The sequence below is a fragment of the Fimicolochytrium jonesii genome, assembly GCF_025526975.1.
Source record: "Fimicolochytrium jonesii strain JEL569 chromosome Unknown EV422scaffold_19, whole genome shotgun sequence".
In the NCBI taxonomy this organism is placed as follows: domain Eukaryota; kingdom Fungi; phylum Chytridiomycota; class Chytridiomycetes; order Spizellomycetales; family Powellomycetaceae; genus Fimicolochytrium; species Fimicolochytrium jonesii.
In genome coordinates this window covers 159759-182888 of record NW_026515686.1, presented here as the reverse complement: position 1 = coordinate 182888, position 23130 = coordinate 159759, and the positions used below count along the sequence as shown (strand labels likewise).

At 56.0% G+C, this 23130-nt stretch overlaps 9 protein-coding genes across 9 annotated transcripts; 4 read left to right on the top strand and 5 right to left on the bottom strand.

Annotated features, from left to right (window-relative positions):
- Window positions 1-270: 270 nt before the first annotated feature.
- EV422DRAFT_535954 (uncharacterized protein) lies at window positions 271-679 on the bottom strand. Its single transcript, XM_053070795.1, has one exon. The coding sequence runs from the start codon at window positions 625-627 to the stop codon at window positions 355-357; it is 273 nt and encodes a 90-aa protein (XP_052923862.1). The 5' UTR covers window positions 628-679; the 3' UTR covers window positions 271-354.
- Window positions 680-1098: 419 nt separating this feature from the next.
- On the bottom strand, window positions 1099-2153 carry EV422DRAFT_535953 (uncharacterized protein). The gene is made up of 7 exons (XM_053070794.1): window positions 2088-2153; window positions 1972-2065; window positions 1822-1894; window positions 1703-1753; window positions 1515-1597; window positions 1341-1437; window positions 1099-1276 (listed from the first exon to the last, which is right to left on the bottom strand). Exons 2-7 carry the CDS (start codon window positions 2029-2031, stop codon window positions 1179-1181), a joined length of 462 nt encoding a protein of 153 aa, XP_052923861.1. The 5' UTR covers window positions 2032-2065; window positions 2088-2153; the 3' UTR covers window positions 1099-1178.
- A 93-nt stretch (window positions 2154-2246) lies between these two features.
- Window positions 2247-5370, top strand: EV422DRAFT_599448 (DNA repair protein rad32; the record flags this gene model as incomplete). Its single annotated transcript, XM_053073660.1, has 13 exons — window positions 2247-2519; window positions 2579-2736; window positions 2807-2894; window positions 2953-3209; window positions 3266-3451; window positions 3510-3669; window positions 3736-3831; window positions 3893-4019; window positions 4086-4266; window positions 4337-4421; window positions 4486-4584; window positions 4647-4820; window positions 4882-5370. 13 exons carry the CDS (start codon window positions 2247-2249, stop codon window positions 5140-5142), a joined length of 2145 nt encoding a protein of 714 aa, XP_052923860.1. The 3' UTR covers window positions 5143-5370.
- Window positions 5371-5973: 603 nt separating this feature from the next.
- Window positions 5974-7857, bottom strand: EV422DRAFT_551113 (uncharacterized protein; the record flags this gene model as incomplete). The annotated part of the gene is made up of 4 exons (XM_053071812.1): window positions 5974-6197; window positions 6284-6397; window positions 6472-6584; window positions 6653-7857. The coding sequence occupies 4 exons, from the start codon at window positions 7855-7857 to the stop codon at window positions 5974-5976; spliced, it is 1656 nt and encodes a 551-aa protein (XP_052923859.1).
- Window positions 7858-8926: 1069 nt separating this feature from the next.
- Window positions 8927-12538, top strand: EV422DRAFT_535946 (Vinculin/alpha-catenin). Its single transcript, XM_053070793.1, has 6 exons — window positions 8927-9366; window positions 9464-10168; window positions 10242-10901; window positions 10987-11184; window positions 11269-12121; window positions 12233-12538. Exons 1-6 carry the CDS (start codon window positions 9132-9134, stop codon window positions 12372-12374), a joined length of 2793 nt encoding a protein of 930 aa, XP_052923858.1. The 5' UTR covers window positions 8927-9131; the 3' UTR covers window positions 12375-12538.
- A 193-nt stretch (window positions 12539-12731) lies between these two features.
- On the bottom strand, window positions 12732-13826 carry EV422DRAFT_498309 (beta-lactamase superfamily domain-containing protein; the record flags this gene model as incomplete). The annotated part of the gene is made up of 4 exons (XM_053068008.1): window positions 12732-13024; window positions 13122-13374; window positions 13458-13549; window positions 13628-13826. The coding sequence occupies 4 exons, from the start codon at window positions 13824-13826 to the stop codon at window positions 12732-12734; spliced, it is 837 nt and encodes a 278-aa protein (XP_052923857.1).
- Window positions 13827-14818: 992 nt separating this feature from the next.
- EV422DRAFT_125553 (uncharacterized protein) lies at window positions 14819-16678 on the top strand. The gene is made up of 6 exons (XM_053064709.1): window positions 14819-15158; window positions 15236-15326; window positions 15409-15611; window positions 15940-16091; window positions 16168-16560; window positions 16616-16678. Exons 1-5 carry the CDS (start codon window positions 14906-14908, stop codon window positions 16279-16281), a joined length of 813 nt encoding a protein of 270 aa, XP_052923856.1. The 5' UTR covers window positions 14819-14905; the 3' UTR covers window positions 16282-16560; window positions 16616-16678.
- EV422DRAFT_125583 (dihydrouridine synthase-domain-containing protein) lies at window positions 16617-19367 on the bottom strand. The gene is made up of 7 exons (XM_053064710.1): window positions 18732-19367; window positions 18046-18649; window positions 17912-17979; window positions 17752-17834; window positions 17556-17652; window positions 17167-17476; window positions 16617-17068 (listed from the first exon to the last, which is right to left on the bottom strand). Exons 1-7 carry the CDS (start codon window positions 18990-18992, stop codon window positions 16779-16781), a joined length of 1713 nt encoding a protein of 570 aa, XP_052923855.1. The 5' UTR covers window positions 18993-19367; the 3' UTR covers window positions 16617-16778.
- EV422DRAFT_579699 (uncharacterized protein) lies at window positions 19119-23071 on the top strand. Its single transcript, XM_053073324.1, has one exon. It carries the CDS (start codon window positions 19317-19319, stop codon window positions 22875-22877), a length of 3561 nt encoding a protein of 1186 aa, XP_052923854.1. The 5' UTR covers window positions 19119-19316; the 3' UTR covers window positions 22878-23071.
- The last annotated feature ends 59 nt before the right edge of the window (window positions 23072-23130 follow it).

The following is a 23130-nucleotide window of genomic DNA, read 5'->3' as shown; positions in this document are numbered from 1 at the left end:
TCCTAAAATCCAGTTGCCCCACCCCCCGCTTGCCAGACACTTGCGGTTCTCTTTACACATTCTCCATAGAGACTTTCCGCTGACAGGAATATTTTGCCACTCTTCCTTCAATGCTGTGATGAGGGCAGGTTTGTGATGAGGGCAGGTTTGCCACTGGGAAGGGGACTTGGTGCCCTAATCATCTGCTCCAGAATCCACCAAAGTCGTTCAATCATGTTGAGATTGGGGGAGCTGGGAGGCCAGTTCGGAAGCACCAGGATGTTGTTGTTCGTTTTGAATGCTGAAGTGGGCTTGCTAGTGTGAATGCGGGGCCCCGTCCTCTTGAAGAATATGTCGGGATTCTTTTGGTGTTTTTCAACCAAGGCAAGAATGTATATATATAGTATCCAGCACCTTCTCAGAATAGTGCTCGCTGTTGACTTTCCCTTCACAGATGTGCAGCGGCCCGACACCCTCCCATGAGATGCAACCCCACACCATAACGCTTCCACCGTTCTTCTGTACTTTCGGCACAAGGTTCCCTGCTTGGTACTTTGCTGCATCACCATGCTCACGCCAGATCATGACACGTGTCGAGGAATAGATGGAGAACGAGGATTCATCTGAGAAAACCACATTCTTCCACATCTCCTCATCCCAATGCAACCGAGCTTGCGTCCAGGCCAAGCGGAGGCCTGTCTTCCAAGCATCGAAAATTGGCTTTCCGGCTGCTTTGAACTTAAAGAGCTTGGCTTGCTGGTCGGAGGGATCGGATAGGGTAATGGATTCCTTCGGCATCCTCGATGATGCGTTGAATGGTGACCAAGTTCTCACGGTTGTTCTTGGTGACGGCCTGATACACCCTGTGTACCTTTTATATACCCGTTGGCTCTTTTGTTCACTCTCCCACCGCCACCGCACGACAGTGGGATGATCACACTATAGGGGATAGGAGGAAGGGATGTATCGATATCAAGCGAGGTATAATTCACTAGAAATCAGTAGGAACAGAAGCCAAACAACAAAAGAAATTTTCCTTTCTACATCCTATCCTACAACCCTAAACAAAAACTTTTCGTACGCCTTCGATGAGGTTCATGTGACCTATTTCGAGTTTGCCAGTTGAAATCTTGCCGATTTGACCCTCGGACTGGATGGCTCCGCAGGACGTTATGGCGACATCCATCACTTCCACACGTCTATCTGTGGTCCCCCGGTGCTCTCCTGAAGACCGTCGCGGTGAGTATCCCAAGCGCCGCAACCGCTGCCCCTACGATCGCCATTCCCACGAGTCCCTCTGTAAATCAACTATAGTGTGAGTATCAACATTGAGCACATTGCAAAACCAAGGGAGGACATACCAGACTTGACTTTCGCATCAATCAACTGCCTAAGAGCCAGCCCCTGCCGATTGCTCGTCTCCAGTTGGAGGAGGGTTTCGTTGTACTTGCGGGCATACTGATGCGTGTTCAGAAAAGGGGTGAGAAACGATGATCCCCATTCCATTCTCCTGAGTAAACCTGCAATATACATACGCGATAATTGCCCATCTTGTACTCTCCCAATGCTAGGTAATAGAGACATTCGCGACGACGGCTGGGGACTTCTTTGTAAATCTCTGTAGGGGTTGGGTGACGGATTATTAGCGGCGTGATGATGCAGTTCACTCAAATTCCTCTGGTTCGCCAATAGCAATAGGTATAGAGGTAAATGGTGTGCCTACCGTGCAAAAGCTCAATCCCCTTCTCCTGGTCAGTCCTAGCGCGGCTTCGCACTACACCCCACAAATTCGTTCAGCAATTGCATCTGTCTGAACAACAAGGCAAAAGAAGGATACCATACCTAGCGCCCAAGCATAGTTGAACTTTGTCTGCGGGCGGGACTTTTCCTCCTTCAAGTATGCTTCGCGGAGGAGCTGGTGGGGAAATAACGTGAGCAATTGTCGGGAAAAATGCCTATAGTTCATAGGGACGCAACTGGAACGAAACTCACATCGACTTCCTGCGGAGACAACGAGATTTCCGCCTCGGTGGCGTTGGGTAGGGAGTCCATTTGGCGGGTGCGGCTATTGTGGTGCGGTGCGTGAAGTGAGGTGATCTAGGTGGTGAGTGGACGGAATGTCCTCGGGGATGGCGACTGAATGAGGCTGAGACTAGTATCGGTGTGGAAGCGGGTGGGAACGGCGCATACTTGGGGTATCAGAGGATTTGACTTTTATGCCCGCGCGTTTGTTATGCTATCAGCCTGCTTCTTGGCAAGCTCAGCACATGTCGGCCTCAAGGCGAAGGCCCACTCAGGCAAAGAAGCCTCCTCCCGTCGTGGAGGAGGAGGAGGACGAGGTAGCAGCGGTCGAACAACCACCACCGCCAGCAACCCCAGTCCAAGCGGCTGCGGAGATTGTTGAAGATGCGGACGCAAACACCTTCAAAATTTTGGTCGCTACCGACAACCATATTGGCTACCTCGAGAAGGACCCGATAAGAGGAAATGACTCTTTTGAGACGTTCGAGGAAATTCTTAAGTTGGCTCAAGAACAAGCAGTATGTACATAGATAGCACCTTTTAGCAGGAGTCAGCACTTATTAGCAGTGCTTCGTAGGTGGACTTCATTCTTCTAGGAGGAGACCTCTTCCACGACAATAAACCGTCCCGAAAGTGTATGCACAAAACGATGACGTTACTGAGAAAGTACTGTATGGGGGATCGTCCATGTCCCGTTGAATTCCTGAGTGATTCGAAAGAGAACTTTTCCAACGGGTACCTATCGGAAGGTTTTGGTTGGATATATGCCAAGGATCATGAAGCCTAACGTTCTTTGCGTCCGTAGTTTTGGGACTGTAAACTATGAGGATCCAAATTACAATGTCGGAATGCCGATCTTCTCGATACATGGGAACCATGACGATCCATCAGGGGTAGGGACCTAGTCATTTCTCTCCTCCGCTTGTTCATTCCTGAACTCTTTTTTAATAGGACGGAAGTCTATGTGCTCTAGACCTCCTTAGCGCCGCAGGATTGGTCAACTATTTTGGAAAGCAGGTGGAGGTGGACGACATCACCATCAAACCCATCTTACTCCGGAAGGGCGAAAGCAAATTGGCGCTGTACGGTCTTGGCAACGTCCGGGACGAGCGGCTGAACAGGACATTTCAGAAGAAGAAAGTGAAGATGTTTCGGCCGAGTGAGGGCACTGAGGACTGGTTCAACATGCTGGTCATACATCAGAACAGGTAGGACGTGCGTCGGAAGGAAGAAGGACAATCGATCTTAACGAGCTTGTCTACAGAGTTGCCCACGGTCCCAACAACTACATTCCGGAAAACTTTTTGGATGACTTTCTGCAACTGATCCTATGGGGTCATGAACACGAATGCTTGGTCCACCCAGTACAGAACTCGGCCCAAGACTTCTACATCACACAACCAGGATCATCTGTTGCTACATCGCTCTGCGAAGGCGAAGCTGTCCCAAAGTACGTCAGTGTACGGTCGCGGGTCATGACTCCGGTATCCTTACTTCCATTCGTCTAGACATGTGGCTATCCTGCGAATCAGTGGCTCAGACTTCAACCTAGAGCCTGTGCGCTTGAGGACGGTGCGACCATTCATCATGGACGACGTGGTGCTTCAAGACATCGAGGACCTCAGGCCGAAGGATGAGAAAATGGTCAATCAGTTCCTGCAAGAGCGGGTATGTGTTGTACGAAGGTCTTCCGAATGCCTGACGTATGTGGACTGACTTGCTGGCGGTGTGCAGGTCGAACACAACATCGACTCAGCACTACAAGATTGGCTCGAGTTAAACCCGGATGTGCCCGAGAAGGATTGGCCAAAGCCATTGGTTAGGCTGAAGGTACTGCAGAGGGAAATCTGTCGCAAACACAAGAGGTGGTACAAACGTAGCCGCATTCTAGGTTGAGTATAGTGGAGGCTTCACAACGTTCAACCCCCAACGATTCGGGCAACTGTACGTCAACCGCGTCGCCAATCCGAAAGACATCCTACATTTTTACAGAAAGCGCGCGCAAACGGGAGGTGCAGGTATGCTTGTATGAATCTAGATCATACTGTTGACTTGGGTTAGTGCTGACCGGGTAACCCCAACAGGAAAGAAGAAAGAAGCAATCAACATGGACGCCTTCCTCCCCGAAAGGCTGGAGAACTTCAGGGTCGAAGATCTGGTTGCGGAATACCTCACAGCCCAAAATCTGGATATCTTGCCGGAGAATGAACTTGGGGATGCGGTCCGAATGTTTGTGGAGAAGGATGATAAGGATGCTATCAAAGAGTACGTTTGAAGGCGGACAACTAGAACTCTTTATCGCGTGATGGTCGTTGACGCAAACCCCACACGGCAGCTTCGTGAGAGAGTCCCTAGTACGAACACAAACATATTTGAAAGGAACGTCCAACACCGAGGACGACGATAAGATCAAAGACGAGGTGGCTATTCCTGGCTTCGGTCGTTCGTGGACCATGAGTATGAGCTTACGTTCCTATCCTGAAGATCGAGCGGGAGAAAAAGGCCCGCTTTGACCAATTCGCCGCGGAAAGCGCGGAAAGAAGGAACAAACCCGAGATGCTTTCGGCAACGCGTAGTGGAAGGGTACGTCTAGTGGGAATCCTCTCAATGTATGACATGCACGTGGCTGACTCCTGCGTTGACAGCCCGCGGCCTCCCGGAGAAACGATGATGACGACATGGACGTCGTGGAAGACAGCTTGGAGGAAGACGAGGTTCCAACCACCCGAAAACCTGCTGCGAAGAGGGGCGCAGCCACCAGAGGACGGGGAGGAAAGCGCGGAGCGTCAACCGCCGCTAAAGGGAAAGGGCGTGGGAAGGTTTGTCCTCCCTCTCTCTCCATTACATTAGGACGGTGCTTACGTCTCCACATATTTATAGGCCGCCACCGTGATCGAAGACACCGACGACGACCCCATCGTGGACGAAGATCCCCTCCCATCCTCCTCCAAACCCACAACCGCTAAACGCAAACTCCCCGGCTCCATGGCATCCACCAACACCGGCCGGGCCCCCAAACGCGCCGCCGTTGCCGCCCCCGCCGCCGCTTCCAGCAGCACCAGGACGAGACAGACGAGGTTGGCGTTTGGTGGGAGCCAGCAGCAACCTATCGTGCTTGATGGGGATGATGATGATTTGTAAGGCGGGTGTGCGACGGAGGATAGGGGTTTTCTAGGGATCTTTATGTGAGATGGTTTACTAAGGCTGTAGCTAGCGTAGCTTCCGTTTCGTAGCTTTCATGTTCGGAACGCATTTTACGCACGGCGTGGGTTGTTTAGGTCCCGATTTATACAGTATATTCCACGACGGCGAATACATATGATGATTGCCAAGAACCACAGCAGAACATTCATATTAGTTTAAGACAGCAAAGGTCAAAAGGAGCACCACGATAAACAATCCAACGATGAACTCCTGGAAACCATATGGTAACATCGACCGATGATATAGCACACGCAAGCTGGCGTTGAACAGCAGCTACACATACCCCATTAGACGGGTTAAACGGGTATCTCCATCTCCACGCGGAAAAAGACGGGGCCATATCCAGCACGCAGAAACATTTTGCGATATCAACTGGAGACTCGGACCACGATCCCATGCACAGCATCTTGAAATCTTGGATTCCCCTTCTCCATCCACCCCCCTCAGAACCCCAAAGTTATGTGCCACAAAGAGTACGATGATGGAATTGATACCCAATGAATCATCGGACATCGACCATTCAAGATTGAAACACAAGTACCAGCCTACATCCCACCTCCCCTACACAAAAAACAGTGTCACGACTCGTCATCCTCCAAATTCAGCCTCGTGCTCAACGGCACCACGGGGCGCTCAAACAATTCCGTTGCATTCTTCTTCTCGCTCTGCAGGAACCGTTTCGCGACCGTTGTCCAGTGATCGCAATAACTCCTACCAAAAAAAGAGCCATCAGCACATCAGTTTCTCATCATCCCAATCAATCATCATTCATGGCATATCACCCCACCTCACAGAATCTTGCAAGTTTTTGTTATCTTCACCGATCGTCTCAACCTCGGCACAATCACGTAGAAGGTTGATGTTGAACGCGGCCAGATCCTGCAGAAGCTGCGAGAAGGCGTGGTCCCATGATTCGGAGGGGCGCTCTTTGCCTGCGCGCACGAGGAGTTGGACTGTCCAGGCGGTTATGTTTGTGTGGAGTTTCATGTTTTCTGATAAATAAAAATGATGAGTTTAATCGAGGGGAGGGGAGGGGAGGTGGGGCGAGGGAGATGGGGGGGTGGGGGTGGGGGCGTACCTTCGTTTTTGACATCGGTATCGGTGTTCAACTGGTCCGAGAGGCGGGAGAGGAGGTTTTCGACGTGGAGGGGAATTTTGTGTTGTTCTTTTTCGGTTGTGTTTGAGAGGGAGTCTAACGCGGGGGGAACATATGGGGGGTGAATGATCTGAGAGTGGGCGTGAAGGGAGTTGGGATTTGAGATGTACCTATGATGTTTTTGCCGATTTGGGAGGTCCAGGCGTATAGTGCGTCGCAGAGGGCTTGGCGGTCGGGGGTTGGAAGGGGTTTGGAGAGGTCTTTTGCGCCGTAAGTCGTGTATCTGCGAAGAGTAAGTGAGCTCAAGTGTTTCGACGAACTAACAACGAATAGTGTGATGGCGAGCCTTACCTATCTTCCAGCTGATTCTGCAAACTAATCACATGCGTGGCTATTCCGTCGTCGCCAGACACTCGCTGTTCGAGCTTATTCAGCCACTCCTGCACCTCGACCCCAATCCGACTCAAAAACTCGCTGAGCGGCGCATAATCCCTCCCATTCGTATTCCGCTCGTTGCGGCGGAGCAGCTTGAAGCACGCCTCGACCCAGAGTTCTGTCTCTCGGCGGATCCCGCTGATCTGCTCTTGAAGCGCAACATCCCGATCGGAAGTGAACCGGATCGCGACGGTGGTGACGCTCTCGACCCACCGGCGGAGATGGTCCGCGAGGCTCTGCACGTCATGGATCTGGATCGCTTTCACCAACGGGTGCTCGTTCTCGAGGAGTGGGTCCCCCGGCCCGGAATCGCTCGCCTCGAGATTCTTCATCACCATATCCATATCGCGCTGCATCTTGGCCAACGTCTCGATGTTGTGCTGGTCCTCCTCGACGACGGACTGGGACAGCCGAAGCAGCTTCGTGCGCCACTCGTCGATTTTTTTTTCGAGCGCGCGGAGTTGGGAGTCGTTGGTGTTGGCTAGGATCGTCGTGATGTGGTTCGTGCACCGTAACCGGGCATGCTCGTACTTTTGCAGCAACACAAGATCGGTCATCCCATGCTCCTGCCCGATCCGCAACGCCAGCGCCGTCGCGGCGTCCACCCACATGCGTTTCTCCTGCTCCGCAATCCGCACCGCGTCCTCCAACCGGTCCCGCTGCATCCGGTACAGCTTATGGTACTCCTCCAGGATCTCCTCGGTGTTGTCGCTTTGCGTCAACACGGAGACGAGCTTCTCCTGCGAGTCCTGCGCCTTCTTCGTGATATCCATATCATGCTTTCGGATGATCCCCAAGTCCCGGATAAGTTCCCCGACCGTCTCGCGCGAATGCAGCAGCTCCAACGTCAGCCTTCTGTTCAACTTCCGTTGCGCGACCAGCTCCATATGCAGGTGCTTGACATGTTTGGGGATCTTGGTGAACATATTCGCATATCTATTCCTGATCTCCGCAAGCACCTCCCCGCGCTCGATCATGTTGACCGTCACCTGCCGGATAAGCTCCTGGAAGACTGCGTCGTAGATCTTTTGCTCTTCTTGGATGATGCCGAGGAACGCGTGCATCTCGGTGGGGTACTCCGTATCCATGTCCGCGCCGACCTCTTTGACGAGGGTTTGCATGGTGTGTTTCAGGAGTGCGACCTCCTTCCGTGTGGCGGGTCGCATCGGGCCTTGCAGCATCGCAATCTCTTCGGGGGTGTCCTACACATTGGGGGCTCGTTTTAGGGATCACTGCGAAAACGGCGTTGTGAGGCAACGTAGGGGAGAGAGCTTACATCCTGCACATTGGGCGCAACCACGTTGAGGCCTTCTAGCAGCTGCCCGATCATATCATCTTTCGTCCGCGGCGCATTCTCATCCGCGTTCCCCTGCGAAGCATCCGTTCGTGGTGGTATCATAGAGGCAGTGTTCCCATCAACCGGCCCCATCCGACTCCCCGGCCGCGCAGCCGCCAGCGCGCCCAGCCCGGCACTCACCCCCGTCGGCGGCTCATACACAAACGCCAGGTCATCCTTCACCCCCTGTCTCGTCACGGGCCGGCTCACTTTGTCTCTCTCTTTCTGGCTCTGGCTCGTCGCTGTGTACTGCCGTTTCACCCCGCCTTGGGACTGGAGAGCGGATCGGGCGCCCTGTGCCGGACCCGGACTCCCTGGCGACCCGTACGCCGTTGCTTGTTTGGCGGGAGGGGAAGTTGCGAATAGTGTGTCGGAGAGGGCGTCCACATGTGAGGGGGAGAATGTACGGGCGCGGGTGGATGTGGTTCTCGTAGGGGCGGCAACTGGTGTCGGGCCTTGGGTCGTTAGTTTTGATAGGTCGGCTAGGAGGGCTGTTGGGATATAGGACATGTTGGGGGGGAAGGGAGGTTGACGGCGCTCTCTGGTGGGATGGCTTGCGGGACAGGTATCCTGTTTCACGGACGCCTTTTTCTATAAAGCATGTACCGGGCTTAGTCGGGATTTGGACATTGACATAATATGGCACAAGGAAATGTCCGTGCGTCTTATCCCACCTCCTAGATCGCATCATTCTTTTACCTAAAGTTGTGTGAAGTTGCTTGCGGCCCGTTCTCACATGCCCATATGTTGAAGCAGATCTCAATGATGTCCACGGCTGCCGTATCTTCGTTCTGTTGCGCGTTTCTCCGAAAGAAAACCGACACAACGCGTCACTGGGCGGAGCTACGCGCTGTCGCATTTGGCGCCGAGTTCCATCTGGACGGCACTTTTTCCAAGTTGCACGGCCAACCCTTCCTTAGCGCTGAAAAACAGAATTACAGCCGCAACCATCCAGCCTCCTCCTCATCAACAGGTTCATTGGCCCTCTGGAGCTGCTCACTCCTTACATTCCCCACAGAGCATCTCCGCATAGGCTACACAACACCGCAACTCAGGACCATGCACACAAACACCAGCAAAGCGGTGCTAGCGCCGCTCGCCGACGCCGTCTCATCCCTCATCGTAATCGTATCCGATGCCGAGACCGAAGGCACCCCTATGCCTAATCTCTCCCCGCTCGCGGCGGGAGTGGAGGCGCAGATCGCCAACCTGGTCGGCGTGGGCAGGAAGATCGAGGCGCAGCCGAGCGCGGATGCTCAGTTGAAGGCGGATATGCCCAGGGCGTGTGCCGATGGTGCGTAACTACTGAAGTTTGAAACTGCCTGTGCATTTGGATAAACACTTTTTTTTTGGATTTATTCAACTAACATCACGTCTATTCCCCCATACAGTTACAAAGGCCGCCCAGCTCCTAGTCTCCTCCACCGGCGATCTCGTCACCGATCCGTACTCCGCCTCAGGCCGCCGCGACCTCCTCGAATCCGTCAAAGGCATCCTCTCCGCAACCGCACAGGTGCTCTCCGTCTTCGACGACGCCGAAGTACGCAAAATCCTCAACGCCTGCAGCCTCCTCCGCACTTTCCTAACCTCCATCGCCAAAGGCTCCCCACCGCCCGAAGGCACCCAAGCGTACGTGCAGACCATCGCGCAGGCTTCACAGACCATCGTCGTGCTCGCGCAGCTCACCAACAAACGCGTCGCCGAACTGCTGTACCTCGTTCTGCAGACCCGCTTGCGCGCCGCGATAGGCAGCATCACGAAAGAGTCGCCCGTGCTGATCAACGCGTGCAAGTTGAGCTTGACGAATCCGGGGAGCGAGGCGGCGAAACAGTCGATTGTGGATACGTGTGATCGGCTGACGGACGCGGTCGGGGAGATTGAGATTGTGGTGCAGTTTACGACGGAGGATGAGGGGCATGCAGTCGTGGGTGTTGGCGATTATGGGAAGGTTAGCAAGGCGCTCAGGGAGGAGATTCTGCCGAAGGTTGTTAGGGCGCTTGGGGGCGGGGTGATGGAGGAGAATGATAGGCTGGAGGTGCAGAAGGCTGTGGAGAGTCATTTGAAGGCTACGGCTGCGATTGTGGATCATGCCCATGGTATGTACCAACTCCCCGTCCTCCCTCAATGTTATGCACCTCACTCACATCTCCATCTCCCTCAAAATAACAGACGTGGGCGAAAAAGTCCGGGACTCAGTGCAACGAGCCCAAATAAACGAAATCTGCCAAGAGATTGAACAGGCGCAAAAGACCCTCCCCAGCCTCGCCGCCAAATCCATTCAAAACCTCTCCAACGACGACGCAGACGCACGCGAGCAACACTCCCAAGCCCAACTCGCCACCCGCCAAAACATCGACACCCTCAACGACCGCACCACAGCTCTCCAAACCGCCCTCAACCGCGCCGTCATCAGCGACGCCGGCAGTATCATTGGCAACATCTCCAGCCGCGATGCAAAAGGCACCGTCATCAACCGAATCCACGCCGCCGCGTCCGTCGGTGATCCACACCCTCTCACCGAGTCCCTCCCGGCCTTCGCGGCCGAAACCACCGCCCTCGAACACATTGTCACCGAAGCGATGGAGAAGATCAGCGCGTCGGACCCGCAGACGACGCAGGAATTGCGGATCGCGAGGGATAGGATTAAGGGGCTCAGTACGGCCTACATTGGCGCCGCGAAGATGTTGGCGGAGAACCCGGCGGATGTGTTGACGAAGGAGCATTATGCGGGTGTTGCGAAGGCGTGGGAGGAGGCGGTGGGGGAGATTCGGAGGGTCGTTATTGGGCAGGAGGGGGTGTTTGAGGCTGAGGAGTTGATTTCGGGGAGTAGTGAGTATCTGCAGAAATTTGGCTGGATATGCCAAGCTGCGGACCAGGTTTTCTGACGACACTCTTTTCTTTTTCCGGGTAATAGAAAGCGGCTTTGAACACCATGCCCGCAGCCTCGCGACCGTTGTCGCCCAAGGCAATGTGATTGCGACCCACGAACATGCCGCGCTGCTCGTCAGTTCCGCACAGCAGTTTATCGCTGTCGCGCAGAAGGAGGTCGAGGGGACCGCTGACCCGGCCTATCGCGAGGAATTGGAGGGGAAGATCCATGTTATTCAGAGTGGTAAAGTACACCTACGATGAATTCAAAAGAAGGCTGAGATGATAACGGTATTGACGAAACAAATATATTGTGAATTTTCATCAGGCATCCCAGACCTCCTCAACTCCGCCACACTCCTCCTCGGCCTCCACGACGCCTACCCGCTCGACGCCGCCTCGGAGCTCGCCTCCATCGTCTCCCACCTCACCACCTCCCTCACCGACTTCACCTCCTTCCTCCGCGCCCACAAAGGTGCCCCGGGGGACGACCTGACGGCCCGCCCGCCTCCGCTAACAATTACCACCTCCACCGCGGAACGCAGGGGCAGCACGGACACGATCGACGCCTCCGAAGACAACATCGGCGCCGAACTCCGACAGCGCGCGCAGGAGATGACCGACGCGATGGACGCCGTCACCATGCGCGACCGGGCCGCGGCGTACAAATCCTCTCTCTGGCGGTCCGCGGCGTCCCTGGACGTGGTCGCGGAAGCCGATGACGAGTCCGACGACGGCGGGGATCTCATCGTCAACGCCCCGCAACCCCTGCTTTTGAGCTCCGAAGAAGCCGCTGCGGCCCCCATCAAAGCCGCCGCGCAGGAACTCCTGGTCGCCTCGTCACACTTCTCCGCGGCACAGAACCCGATCATCACCGCCATCACCCACATGTCCGCCTCCCTGTCGTCGCTGTCGACCCACCACACCAATCTCCGCCTCTCGCCCCACCCATCCACAAAGAAGGAGTTTATAGCCGCCGCGGGGCAGATAGGCGTGGAGGCCGCGAATGTCGCGAAAGCCGCGGGCGTCGTGGTGGGTGTGTGTCCGGATAAGAGGCTGAGGGCCACGTTGTTGGGGACCCTGGATCGCGTGCAGACGCTCGGGCAGCAGTTGAGGATCGTGGCGGCGGTGAAGGCGAGTGCGCCGGGGGATAGGGATCAGGATCGGTTGTTGATTGCTTGGTGAGTGATCCTTTCCCCCCTTCCCTGTGTCTGCCCATATGTTTCGCTTCACAGGCCCCAGTCCAATCCTAACACTAACACCACCCAACACCCCCCCTCTGTCTCCACTAGCTCAAACAACCTAATGAACGCAGTAAAACTCTCCCTCCAAGACTGCGAATCCGCATCGCTGCGGGTACCGCCGCACGTGCTGGAGCAGATCGGGGTGCGGTTCAGGAGACAGGTTCATCGGTCGAAGCAATTTGGGAGTTAGAACAAGAACGATAGACGTGGGGGGATATGGGGACGTGGGTCGGCTAGTACAGTCGAGGAAACGTTCTATGCGTGTACGGACCATCGTTCGAACGTCATACACCAGCGCACATTAAACTGAGAATGGAGAACATCTATTGAATTGCCCGAATAAATATCATGTTATGTGATGTGTTCTACCTAAAAGCCTTCCGCATGCTATGTACGCCCAATGAACCTCCTCCACTATCTATCCCTCTATCAACAAGTGACCGACACCTACCTACATACGCACATACATACATCCCTCTACTGTCCCGTACCCACACTCCCCCCCTCCCGCTCAGGCACAGACGTCCAAGTTCTCCATCTCCCCTCATCAGCTTGGTATAGACTGCTCCGCCGGTACATCCGCACAAAACATCCCCCCTCCAACCCTCACCGTCCTTCCCAACCCAACAACCCCAACACTCCCCACCCTCAATCCCCTCTCCCTCCTCCCCTCCTCCAAAACTTTTGGCGGATCTAGGTAATGCTCATCGGACATCATGAAGGTTCCCCAGTGCACGCCGACGGTATGTGTCGCGTTGATCTCTGTGTGAATTTGCAGGGCCTCGGAGGGGGAGATGTGTTGGTGGTGGAGGACGTGGCGGGGTTCGTAGGCTCCAATCGCTATAAAAAAAAGACCAGGAAAATCAGAAGATAAGATCAGAAAACGAGACATGACGACAGTTCGGCGAATATGAACGAAAACACGTAAAATACTCACGCAAAAGGGCCAACCCCACCTCCCCATATTTCCTCCCGATCTCTTTGAAAACGCCACAGTAGCCCGTATCCCCACAATGAAACAGCGATTCTCTGGGTCCTTTGACGATGAAGGAGGACCAGAGGGAGCGGTTGACGTCGAAGAAGTGGCGGCCGGACCAGTGTTGGGTTGGGGTGGAGGCTATTAGGAGGGTGGGTTGTGTGGGGGAGACAGAGGTGTGGGTGTGTTCTTGCCACCAGTCAAGTTCGATTACCTGGAGAGGGAAGGGGTGGGGCTTAGTTTTGCCAGTGTGGGTATAAACAGCGCAGTTTTGAGCGACTCGCTTGGGTGACTTACATTGGTGACGCCGTGCCCGTTAAACCATCCCCTAAGCCCCAACGGGACATACCATGTCACCGAGTTGCCCAACTCCTTCACCACCGCGCGATCTATACGAAAAAAGCATCAGTTCCCATCAAGCCACATCCCCAAAATATGCACTCACTCCCTCACTCCAATCAACATACCCAAATGATCATAATGATCATGGCTAACCAGCACAATATCCACCCTCGGCAGCTCACTCAATTTACACGGTGGCGGCCGTAACCGTTTGGGCCCGAACCAGCTGCCGATTGTGCGCGTGCTGAAGATCGGGTCCGTAAGGATGTTGTAGCCGTCCATTTGGACGAGGCAGGTCGATTGGCCGAACCAGGTTACTGTCATGTGAGGGGTGGTGGAGTCCGAGGGGGGCGGGAGGGTGTGGAAGGTGTTGAGCAGGTGGAAATCGGGCGTTGTGACTGGTAACGTCTGTGCCAATACCTAAAAGGGAATGAATGTGTAAGCGAAGCGATGGACGGTTGGTTGATGGTTGATGGATGAAACGATGCCCTGCTCGCTCCGCTCGCGACGGGAATATTGGGTTGGCGGAGGGCAGAAAGTGCACGCTTCGCTCGCTGAGGCTCGCTAATAGCCATGCTTAGGGGTATTGCGCCTTGGGCGCAAGGAACTCGCTTCGCCCACGCTCCTTTGCTCTCGAAGACCTTCGCTCGCTCCGCTCACGCCTTCCCTCACTCCACTCGCACCCACACTCCCTCCTAACTCACTCACTCACCTCATCCCCCGGCACCCCATTCCTATTTTTCCGCGTCAACTGCCACCTCAAATACTCCCACACATTCGTCGCATTCTTATCCCTCCACTCCCAAAACGGATTGACAAATCTCCCCGCAAAGCTCAAGCTCGTGTATATCCTCTTCATGTATCCGCCACCACCCCTCGTTATTGCGACCGCCTGCCGTGTCTCATCGGGGTTGGCTGGTTCCAGTCCTTCGTCGGTGTCGAGGTCATCGAGTTGTATCGAGTCGGATTCGCTCCAACGGGCTTGGAGTTCCTTGAGTCTCCGCTGCCTGTGCCATAGCCAACGGCCTTGTTCGAAGAGGAGGACGGAGGTGAAGAGGAGGAAGGGGAGGGTGAGGATGATGAGGGGGCGGCGGAGGGAGGTTGGGGAGGGGAGACGGCGGGTGAGGCCGAGGGGTTGGGGGCCCATTGTGGGGGCTCGTGGGGGGCGGGCGGAAGTGGGGCGGATGTGCAAGGTTGTCGTTGGTTGGCGGGGGGGGTAGCTGTCGTCGGTCGCAGTCCGTTGGAGTCAGTGTTGCAGTTGTTGCGGGGTGTTGTTTTCCTTGCAACTTGCAAGCCCAGTTCCGAAGGGCGCGGAAACCGGAGAGAGACTGAGAGCGAGACACGCGCGCTGACGACTCCTGGCGAGGCTGGCATCTAATACTACTTGCTTGCTTCGACGTCCCATGTTGCTTTTTCCCACGGCGACCAGCAGCCCCCCAGGCAATGATGCCTACCGCAGAAGACACCCACCACAACGACCCACCGACGACGGAGGAAGGTCTCCCTCAACCACCACCGCAGCAAGGAGAAACCGACGCCACACCCCCCGCATCCACACCCAGCCCATCCCTCGACACAACAACCAACCGCCAGACCCACCTGCAGCTTCCACGCACCGAAACACTTCCACCAGACGCTCCCGCCGGCGTCCTGCGCGTAAGAGTCTCGCACAGTAGTATCACCTCATGCAACCCAATAAACGTTAAAATCCCCGACGCGATTCTTACAGGTAGAAGCAGGATTAAAAGCGCTGAATTTACGCGACGTCGCCCGATTCGTACATGTCGAAAGCGATTATTATGACTGGCCTTTGGAGAAGCGGGCGTACGTACAGTACATCGTCACTACCTGTATATCCCAGCATATGCTCAAAAAGCTCACATTCTCCCTCCTTTCGATCTCCCAGCACCCGCCTCGCAGCACCCTCCCCCTCCCACCTCTGCAAAACAATCCTATTCGAAAACACGAAATACAAACCGGTCGACGGTGTAAACGAGCTGAACCCGCTTTATTCGCGGTTTTATGCCGTGTGTGTACAATATACGGATAAATTGAATGCGCAGAGATTGGGGAATTTCGTGAAGGGGTTGAGTGGGGGGTTGAATAAGGGTGAGTTTTGGGAGTGAGAGGGGGGGCGGGACGGAAGGTTACGGGCGTGAGGGGATGGTGTTGAGGGTGGCTTGATGACGAGCGGGGATGCACGCAGAGCCGGCGAGGACGAAACGCATCTGATGCCAGCAGCCGCAGTGACCATCCGCGGTCGTTTACGCGGGCCATAATTGCAGCATCCTAGGTTCTCGCTCGCCCCAATCGTTCCTGCGAGCGATCGCGAGACAATCGCCGAGGATTCAAAGTTCTCCATTATCAGAGCCGGACCACCCATTCTCCTCCATTCTCCTACCTACACTCCTTTCATTTCATCATATACATATAGAAGGCCGCGAACAACCCCGCAAAAACTTCAACATGCGCGTCGCCTCCGAGTCCAGCAACGAGGCCTTGACCGGGTTCGAAAAGGGCGGCGTGTGTCCATTCGGGATGCTGCAAAGGGTGCCGATCATCCTTACGGAGAATATCACTAAATTGGATGTAAGTTCCGCTCTCTGTGTAATACGTGTGTGGTGATGGGTGTGGTGATTGATCTTGCTTTTGGGTTTTCCGTTAGCCACCCATCATGTTCCTCGGCGCCGGGCATATCGACTGGAAAGTCGGACTACCTGTCGACACATTCCTAGACCGACAACATGACCCTAAATGCTTTGTTGCCGATCTGTCCTAGGAGAGGACACATGCCCCCCTGCTTGATTTCCGATCTTTTGAGTGACATTGGTTGGTCTGGTGAGACGGGTGCGGGAGGGTGTGGTATGGACATCATTACACATCCTGAGATATGAACGAACTCGTATCGGGTCAAGGGGGTCCGAGCGACGATGGATGGAGGACGCAGTGACATCCGCCTGACGAGATCGTTACCTCTCAATCACGTTCCGTCCTCGACTCAACACACCGACGGTCAAACACCCAGATCTCGCTTCACAGCCATTCCGCAGACACATAGGTAGAAAGACCGTAGATAGATTACACAGCAGCGTGGACTCAAACAGCATCCATAGGCGTATTATATCCGTCCCCCAATGGGAAAGATGCAACCGTGCTAGACTTGGCTCTTCCATTTCCTCTCTACGCAAAAAAAATATAAATAAATAACTACACTACGACCTACACTTTAACGCAGCCTCCCCAAAATGGATGATTTTCCCCCCCTTGTATCTACATCTAAACAGCCTCGGCCGGCTCTACCGCTTTCTTCGTTCCGTGCGCTGTACATACCACCACCGCCTCCTTCTTCTCCCCCTCACCCTCCGCCCCCTGACCCTTATCCCCCACGGGCACGGGCACCGCAGCGGCATCACCGGCCCCGCTCGTCGCTCGATCCATGCCAGGCCCGAGACTCCGACAACAGCCTTTACAGAACCCGAACGCGCATTTGAGCGAGGCGACGTTGGCGCAGGTTGCGGATGTGCAGATCGGGTGTTTCGGTGCGGGTTTTTTTGTGGTGCGGCGGGCTAATACCCCGTTTGAAACCACAAGCGAGTCAGATGGGTGTGTGTGAGTGTGAAGGGGGAACGGACCTCACACACCACGAGAATGGTTTAAAACGCACCCTTATTCTTATCCCCCGGTTCCGGGTCCAGACCGCGTTTGCGTGCGTTCTTCGCCTGCTGCTCGCCCTCGCCCTCGCCCTCCGCGTCCGCATTCCCGTCATGAACCGCAATGACCTCCTCATCCCTACTCAGCTCCTCCGCCTGGATGGTCGTCTGCTTACTCTCCTCGTCGAGGCGGTCGGGCGCGTCGGCGTTCTTGAGCGTGCCGTCGACGCGGAAGTAGGGTTGCAGGCACCATGTGGGGAGGACCCGGTAGCCGGCGGGGGAGAGGGTGTAGGGGGGGGTGTAGACTTCTTCGGGGGAGACTTTCTGTGGAGCCCCGGGGGGGATGGAGTGGGGGTGTTAGATGGTGGTGGGGAGGTGGGGAGGTGGGGAATGGCGGACGTACGAGGAGACGAGATTTGATTTGTTGGACCCAGTCGATCATTCCTTGGAGGGAGGGGACTTTGCCGAGGGCGGTGCGGAGGTCGGGGTGTTCGTGGAGGCTGTTACGATAATCGTGTGGGGGTTAGATACCACAGTTTCAGTTTGGGAGCGAAAGGCCAAAGGAAGGGGGAAAAGGGAGGGAGGGGATGGCAGCGTACCAAGGCTTGAACATTTTGAAAAGATGTCCCCGGATGGCGCTTACGGTGGAGCTGTTGGGGATTGAGGTGCATATTTCAAGGTACTGCAAGGAGCGAGATGCGAGGTGTGAGGGTTAGAAGGCGCGGGCGGGGTGGTTGAGGGCAGGGGATGCTACGTTACCTCTTCCGCGAGTTTCCAGGATGCGTAGTGCTTTCCGGTGAATATGCCTGGGTTGTATAGGTTTCCCTCTTCAAAACCATTCGTAAGTCAAAATAGGATGCGAATGCCGAAGAGGAGGAAACGAAGGGTCTTACCCGCAGTCATAACCCCATCCGCGCCCGTGGCCTCCAAACAGCGATCGATATCTTCCTTGTATAAGATATTCCCATTCGCAAAAACTGGAATCCCCACCGCCTGCTTCACCGCCCTAATCTGCTCCCAATCCGCCAGTCCCGTCTTATGCCCCTTCTGCTCCCTTAACCGTCCATGCACCGTCAACAACTGTGCCCCCGCGGCCTCAATCATCTTGGCGTACCGGATCGTCTTCTCCACTTCAGGGAACACGCGAATCTTGACTGTCACGGGCACCGCCAAATGCTCATCCAGGGTCTTCACCATCTCGGCAATAAGATCCCACTCATCCTGCAAGAACGCGCCATACCGGCCCCGCTTGGCGATATGCTGCGGACAGCCGAGGTTGATATCGACCGCGTCGCATTCGTGTTCGATGAGCTTCGCGGCGGCGAGGAGGATGGAGGGCTCGTTCGCGCAGAATTGGGCGATGAGGGGCCGGTCGTGGGGGCCGGTCTGCCAGTTTTCGTGCTTGTATTTGCCGTCGGGGGAGGAGAAGAGGCGGGCATGGAGCATCGGGGTATAGCAGAGATGCGCGCCGTAGCGGTTGGAGAGGATGCGCCAGGCCTGGCGGTGGAGAAGAGGAGGTATTAGCGGATATCCTCCCACTAAACTACTGAATGGAAAAGCGTCGTCACCGCCCACTTACGTATTCCGACTGCAAAAAAAACCACAGGCGAAACCAAAATATGAAGGATGACACCCTGTTAGGGACCCCTTCTCTCTCAACCCTCCAACATAGACGAAACACCTCGCCCCCCTCCCTCCCGTACGGTACCTGGTCGACCATAGGCGCGACAATGTGCTTTGGGCTCTTGAGTATTTTCTCGTAGAAGTCATAGCCCTTGAGCTTGCGGGACAAGTCCTTTGTGGCGGCCATAGCGACAGAGCGAGCGAGGGCTGTTGGCATTCAGCAAGGGCCTTTCCTGTGCCTGCCTGTCGTTGTTCTCCAAGCGTTGCTCTCTGTTGCTGTTGCGGGTTCCCTTTTCGCTCTCTTTCTTCCCGCCGCGCGTTTTTGTGCTCTCCCTTTTCCCTCCCACTGGACTCGCTACAGACTTGGTACCCGGAAGTTGCAGTACAGCGCGTGGGAACATACTCCCTCCCTCAAGGCGCAAATAGAAGTGGAAGCGGCTCCCGCAAAACGAAAGGTGTCAACTGCGGTGCTCCGCTGGCTGCAACTGGGAGAACTCACCGTCGGGGGTCGAAGGTGAAGGGAGGGACGTGACCAACAGTCATGCAGAACGAACGGGAAGGGCGGCCAAGACTGAACGGGCGCCATAGCACAGACTCCGATACCGACCCGACTGGAGTTTCACAGTCAGGAGGCTTAAAGGAACAGCATGTCGCACCGCAAGCCGGCCGCAATGCGTTCGAGTGCGACCCAGCGTCGCGGGATTCGGTGTCTCCAGAGATCATATCCATACAAATTCCCACAGGCCTTAAAAGCCGAAGGGATCCCGAAGACGATTCGTCCACTCTCCTACCGCCGTCCCCTAGTACACTACGTCGCGGCTTGAAGCTAGTCAAACGGAGGCCGAGAAGTAGGTCTCCAGCAACGGACGAGGTGGATACGACCACCGACGACGTCGTTTCGATAGGGAACCAGACGATGTCATCCGCCCACAGCAGTCTCGAAGAGACGCAGACGCAGACGGAGAGCGATGACGGGCCAATCATCGAGCTGAATGGGTCGAATAGCATAGACCTGCCCCACCAGCAGGCCTCGTCACCCGCAACAGATGATATCACGACCACAATGTCCGCGACGATCGTCAGTGCAGATGGGGCGCAGGTCCGTGAGATGGGGACGTTCGACGTGCAGGTGTCTGATGCCCCGGATGGTACCAGCTCTGCGACGGTGTACATTCCTATGGGTGACGGGCAGACCTTGACTGCAGAAGTGACGGGGGCACATTTACCGTCGCAGCCGGAGAAGTCCGTGGAGCTGCTTTTGCAGAACGGGGATGTGGTTGTGGTTACCTCCGCTGCTACTCCGCCCTTGTCACCACCGCCGGAGATGCAGCAGACACCGCCGCTTCATGAGCAATCTCCTGCAAGTCCGACTACGAAGCCGGCAGTAGTGGCAAGCCCACCATTCCCAGCCACAAGCGCACCTTTGATTCCACCACGAAACTATTCCCCGCGGAATGAGCTCGGTGCGAACATCAACAAACCGCTTCCATCTGTCGCAGCACCAGCAGCAGCGTCGTCACCTCCTGCTTCCACAACCCCAGGCGTCAGTAACACTCCCGTGCAATCGGCAGTCCCCATTCCGGTCAGAATGGCGAGCAAACTGCCCGTCGCAGATATCGTAGCCGGCACACTACCTCTCCCTCTTCCGGAAAAGCGATTACCATCGAAGCCGTCGCTGTTCAAAAAGAAGCCCACGGCGGCCGTTGCTGTCGACATGGCTCGCTCTCAGTCTGCCGAGGTGGGATTAGGGAGCCCTTTGTATGCCAACGGTCAAACGCTGCTGCAAATGGGACACTCGGCACCTGTGATCAGCACCTCAACTGACCTGACGTTGCAGAATATTGGCGAAGCGAGCCGACCGGAGCAGCAGTTGCTCATATCTGGGACGTTTGACCCGAACGGTGTTTCTGCAATCGGTGCGATGCCACAGCGGTCACCGCCGCTCGCGAACGGAATCATTCTGCTCAATCGAGATGCCTCAACGGACCACGTCAACGGATCACTCACACTCTCACAGACTCAGGCTACGGATATGACTCTACCGGTATCGACTACGTCGTTGGTTGTAGCAGACGAAGCCGGGATGCTTAGCAGGACCAGCGACTGTTCAGACGACAACACCCCACTCGCCGCGCTCTTCTCCACATCCCCACCGCAACCAACCGCCATCCTACCCATCTCCGCCCCGGACCGCGTCCAGAAACCAGTGACACTCCCCCTCCTCTCCGGCCTGATGGCGCCAGGGTCAACTACAAACCACCAAACCGCCATGACACTCCCCGCCCCATCCTCCCGCGTCCCACCACCGACCTCCGCCCGCCGCGGGTCCCAGACGCTACCCCGCCCATCGCCCACCGCAGTGGTCATCTCACCGCGGATGTCGTCTCTCGCGAATCCGACGAGGGAGGAGGTCAATCGGCGCCGATTCACGTACTTGGGCGGGGTAGATTTGCAACAACACTCGGAGGGCGGTGCTGTCGAGCCGTTTGTGGACGAGGTTGTGGATGAGAACGGACATGGCATAACGGAAGGGACGCCACACACTATCACAGATTCAGGCACCGCAACCCCCGAACTTCTGCTAATCACCCCACCCAAAAGCATCCCCGCCGCCAACACCGACGTCACCATCGCACCCCTGACCCCAACCGACCCGCACCTCACCCCCCGCGACCTCGCCACCTGCCCCCTCTGCGCCGACGTCTGCGAGCGCGCAATGCGCGTAACCTGCTGCCTCACCGTCTGCTGCTCCGCCTGCATCTGGCGCTGGCTCGCCCTTGCGCAGCACAACACGTGCCCGTTCTGCCGTGCCCCGATCGCCCCCGAGAACGTAAGACCCGCGGAGGAGGTGCAGCATCTGGTGGATCGGTTGGTTGTCAGGTGTAAAGTGCCTGGATGTGGGTGGATGGGGACTAGGGAGCGATTGAAGAGGCATGTTGTAACCGATTGTAGGGGTGCCTGCGATATGGTTGTGCTGAGGAAGAAGGGGAGTACGGTCCGACGGAGGAGTAGTCGCGCCAGTCTTGGAAGATTGAAACTTGCCCCGCCTGCTTCGTCTGCCCCCTCTTCGATATCCGACATTCAACAACAGCAACAACAACACCACACGCTCCCACATCCACAACAACAACCACAACAACAACAGCAACAACCCCCGCGTCGCCTCCCCCTCCTCATCCCCCTCCGCTCCTCACAACCGCGCATCCTGTTCCGCAGACTCTCGAGTGCTATCAGACCCCCCAGCAACGCCAGCAGGTTCGTCATGCCAATCCACGCCTCGGTCTCGGTCCCCGCGCGTATCGGGATCCCGCCACGGATCTCGTCGGCGGCTGCCGTCTCCACTTCAGGCGACGATGCACCGGCTGGTGATACGCAAGCGCCACCACAGGAGGGTTCCCCTGATACTAACCTGAACACAACACAACCCACACCGCCAATATCCTCCCCTCAACCCCTCACGGACCTCATCAGCCTATACACAGGACCGCCATCACCCTCCCGCACTCAAACACGCACCCGCCCAGCCTCCCTCCGCCGCCGCCGAAACAGCACAGCCTCGACGCGGTCGTCAAGGAGCGGTATCGGGGGCAGTGTGGTAGGCAGCCCCACTATCCTGGAGGGGGATGAGGGGGAGGGGTATGTTGATGTTGATGTCGGAGACGACAAGGCTGTGGTTAGTCCGGGTGGGTGTGAGACGCCGCCGTCCCCGAGGCGGGCGCGACCATCGAGTGTCTTGAGTGTACGCTTCAACGATGCGAATCACCACCACCTGGTCGGGGATTCGGGTGACCGTAGTAGTAGAAACCACAACGCCGCCGCGACCACGACGGCGAAACAGCATCGACAGCATACGTATGTGAGGAGACGGCACACCCTTGCGTTGGATCCTAGGCGGGATTATACGGTTTTGTCGGCCTCGTCGCCGAAACGGAGGAGTGTGAGGGGGGTCTTTGATCTTGTCCCGCCCATGGGGGTGGGGGAGACGGGAACGGAGAAGAGGGGAGACGTGGATGTGGATGAAGGAGGAGGAGGAGGAGGAGGAGACGAGGTGGATGTGTGGCATGATTGTACGGAGGCTGACGCGGACGGTAACGGTCAATAGAACACACCATGTCACCCTTTTCCAACCCCGCAGGACGGGGGTGGGGTGGAGATATGGGGAGAATGTTAGCAGACACAGCCGCCATGGATCTAGATCTAGATACGCTAGCGGCAGTAATGCTATACTACGTAGAATATGTCAATTCCCCCATGTTTCCATACCGAAGTTAGAATTACATGTGCACACAATAACCGAAGCCGGGTGTGCGATCGTTGAACTTGTTAAGAGCAGTCCGACTGTCAAATCCCGTCAG

Bases quoted from the DNA above. Each gene is read 5' to 3' on its own strand.
- EV422DRAFT_535954 (XM_053070795.1), bottom strand. From the start codon at position 627: ATGTGGAAGAATGTGGTTTTCTCAGATGAATCCTCGTTCTCCATCTAT.
- EV422DRAFT_535953 (XM_053070794.1), bottom strand. From the start codon at position 2,031: ATGGACTCCCTACCCAACGCCACCGAGGCGGAAATCTCGTTGTCTCCG. The intron at 1,895-1,971 runs GTGAGTTTCGTT...TTTCCCCACCAG, and splicing joins TGTCTCCGCAGGAAGTCGAT to CTCCTCCGCGAAGCATACTT. The intron at 1,438-1,514 runs GTATGTATATTG...AACACGCATCAG, and splicing joins ACAAGATGGGCAATTATCGC to TATGCCCGCAAGTACAACGA.
- EV422DRAFT_535946 (XM_053070793.1), top strand. From the start codon at position 9,132: ATGCACACAAACACCAGCAAAGCGGTGCTAGCGCCGCTCGCCGACGCC. The intron at 9,367-9,463 runs GTGCGTAACTAC...TCCCCCATACAG, and splicing joins GCCCAGGGCGTGTGCCGATG to TTACAAAGGCCGCCCAGCTC. The intron at 10,902-10,986 runs GTGAGTATCTGC...TCCGGGTAATAG, and splicing joins GGAGTTGATTTCGGGGAGTA to AAAGCGGCTTTGAACACCAT.
- EV422DRAFT_125553 (XM_053064709.1), top strand. From the start codon at position 14,906: ATGTTGCTTTTTCCCACGGCGACCAGCAGCCCCCCAGGCAATGATGCC. The intron at 15,159-15,235 runs GTAAGAGTCTCG...TCTTACAGGTAG, and splicing joins CTCCCGCCGGCGTCCTGCGC to AAGCAGGATTAAAAGCGCTG. The intron at 15,612-15,939 runs GTGAGTTTTGGG...TACATATAGAAG, and splicing joins GAGTGGGGGGTTGAATAAGG to GCCGCGAACAACCCCGCAAA.
- EV422DRAFT_125583 (XM_053064710.1), bottom strand. From the start codon at position 18,992: ATGCCAACAGCCCTCGCTCGCTCTGTCGCTATGGCCGCCACAAAGGAC. The intron at 17,835-17,911 runs GTAACGTAGCAT...CGCTCCTTGCAG, and splicing joins CCTGGAAACTCGCGGAAGAG to TACCTTGAAATATGCACCTC. The intron at 17,069-17,166 runs GTGCGTTTTAAA...ACGGGGTATTAG, and splicing joins ACCGGGGGATAAGAATAAGG to CCCGCCGCACCACAAAAAAA.
- EV422DRAFT_579699 (XM_053073324.1), top strand. From the start codon at position 19,317: ATGCAGAACGAACGGGAAGGGCGGCCAAGACTGAACGGGCGCCATAGC.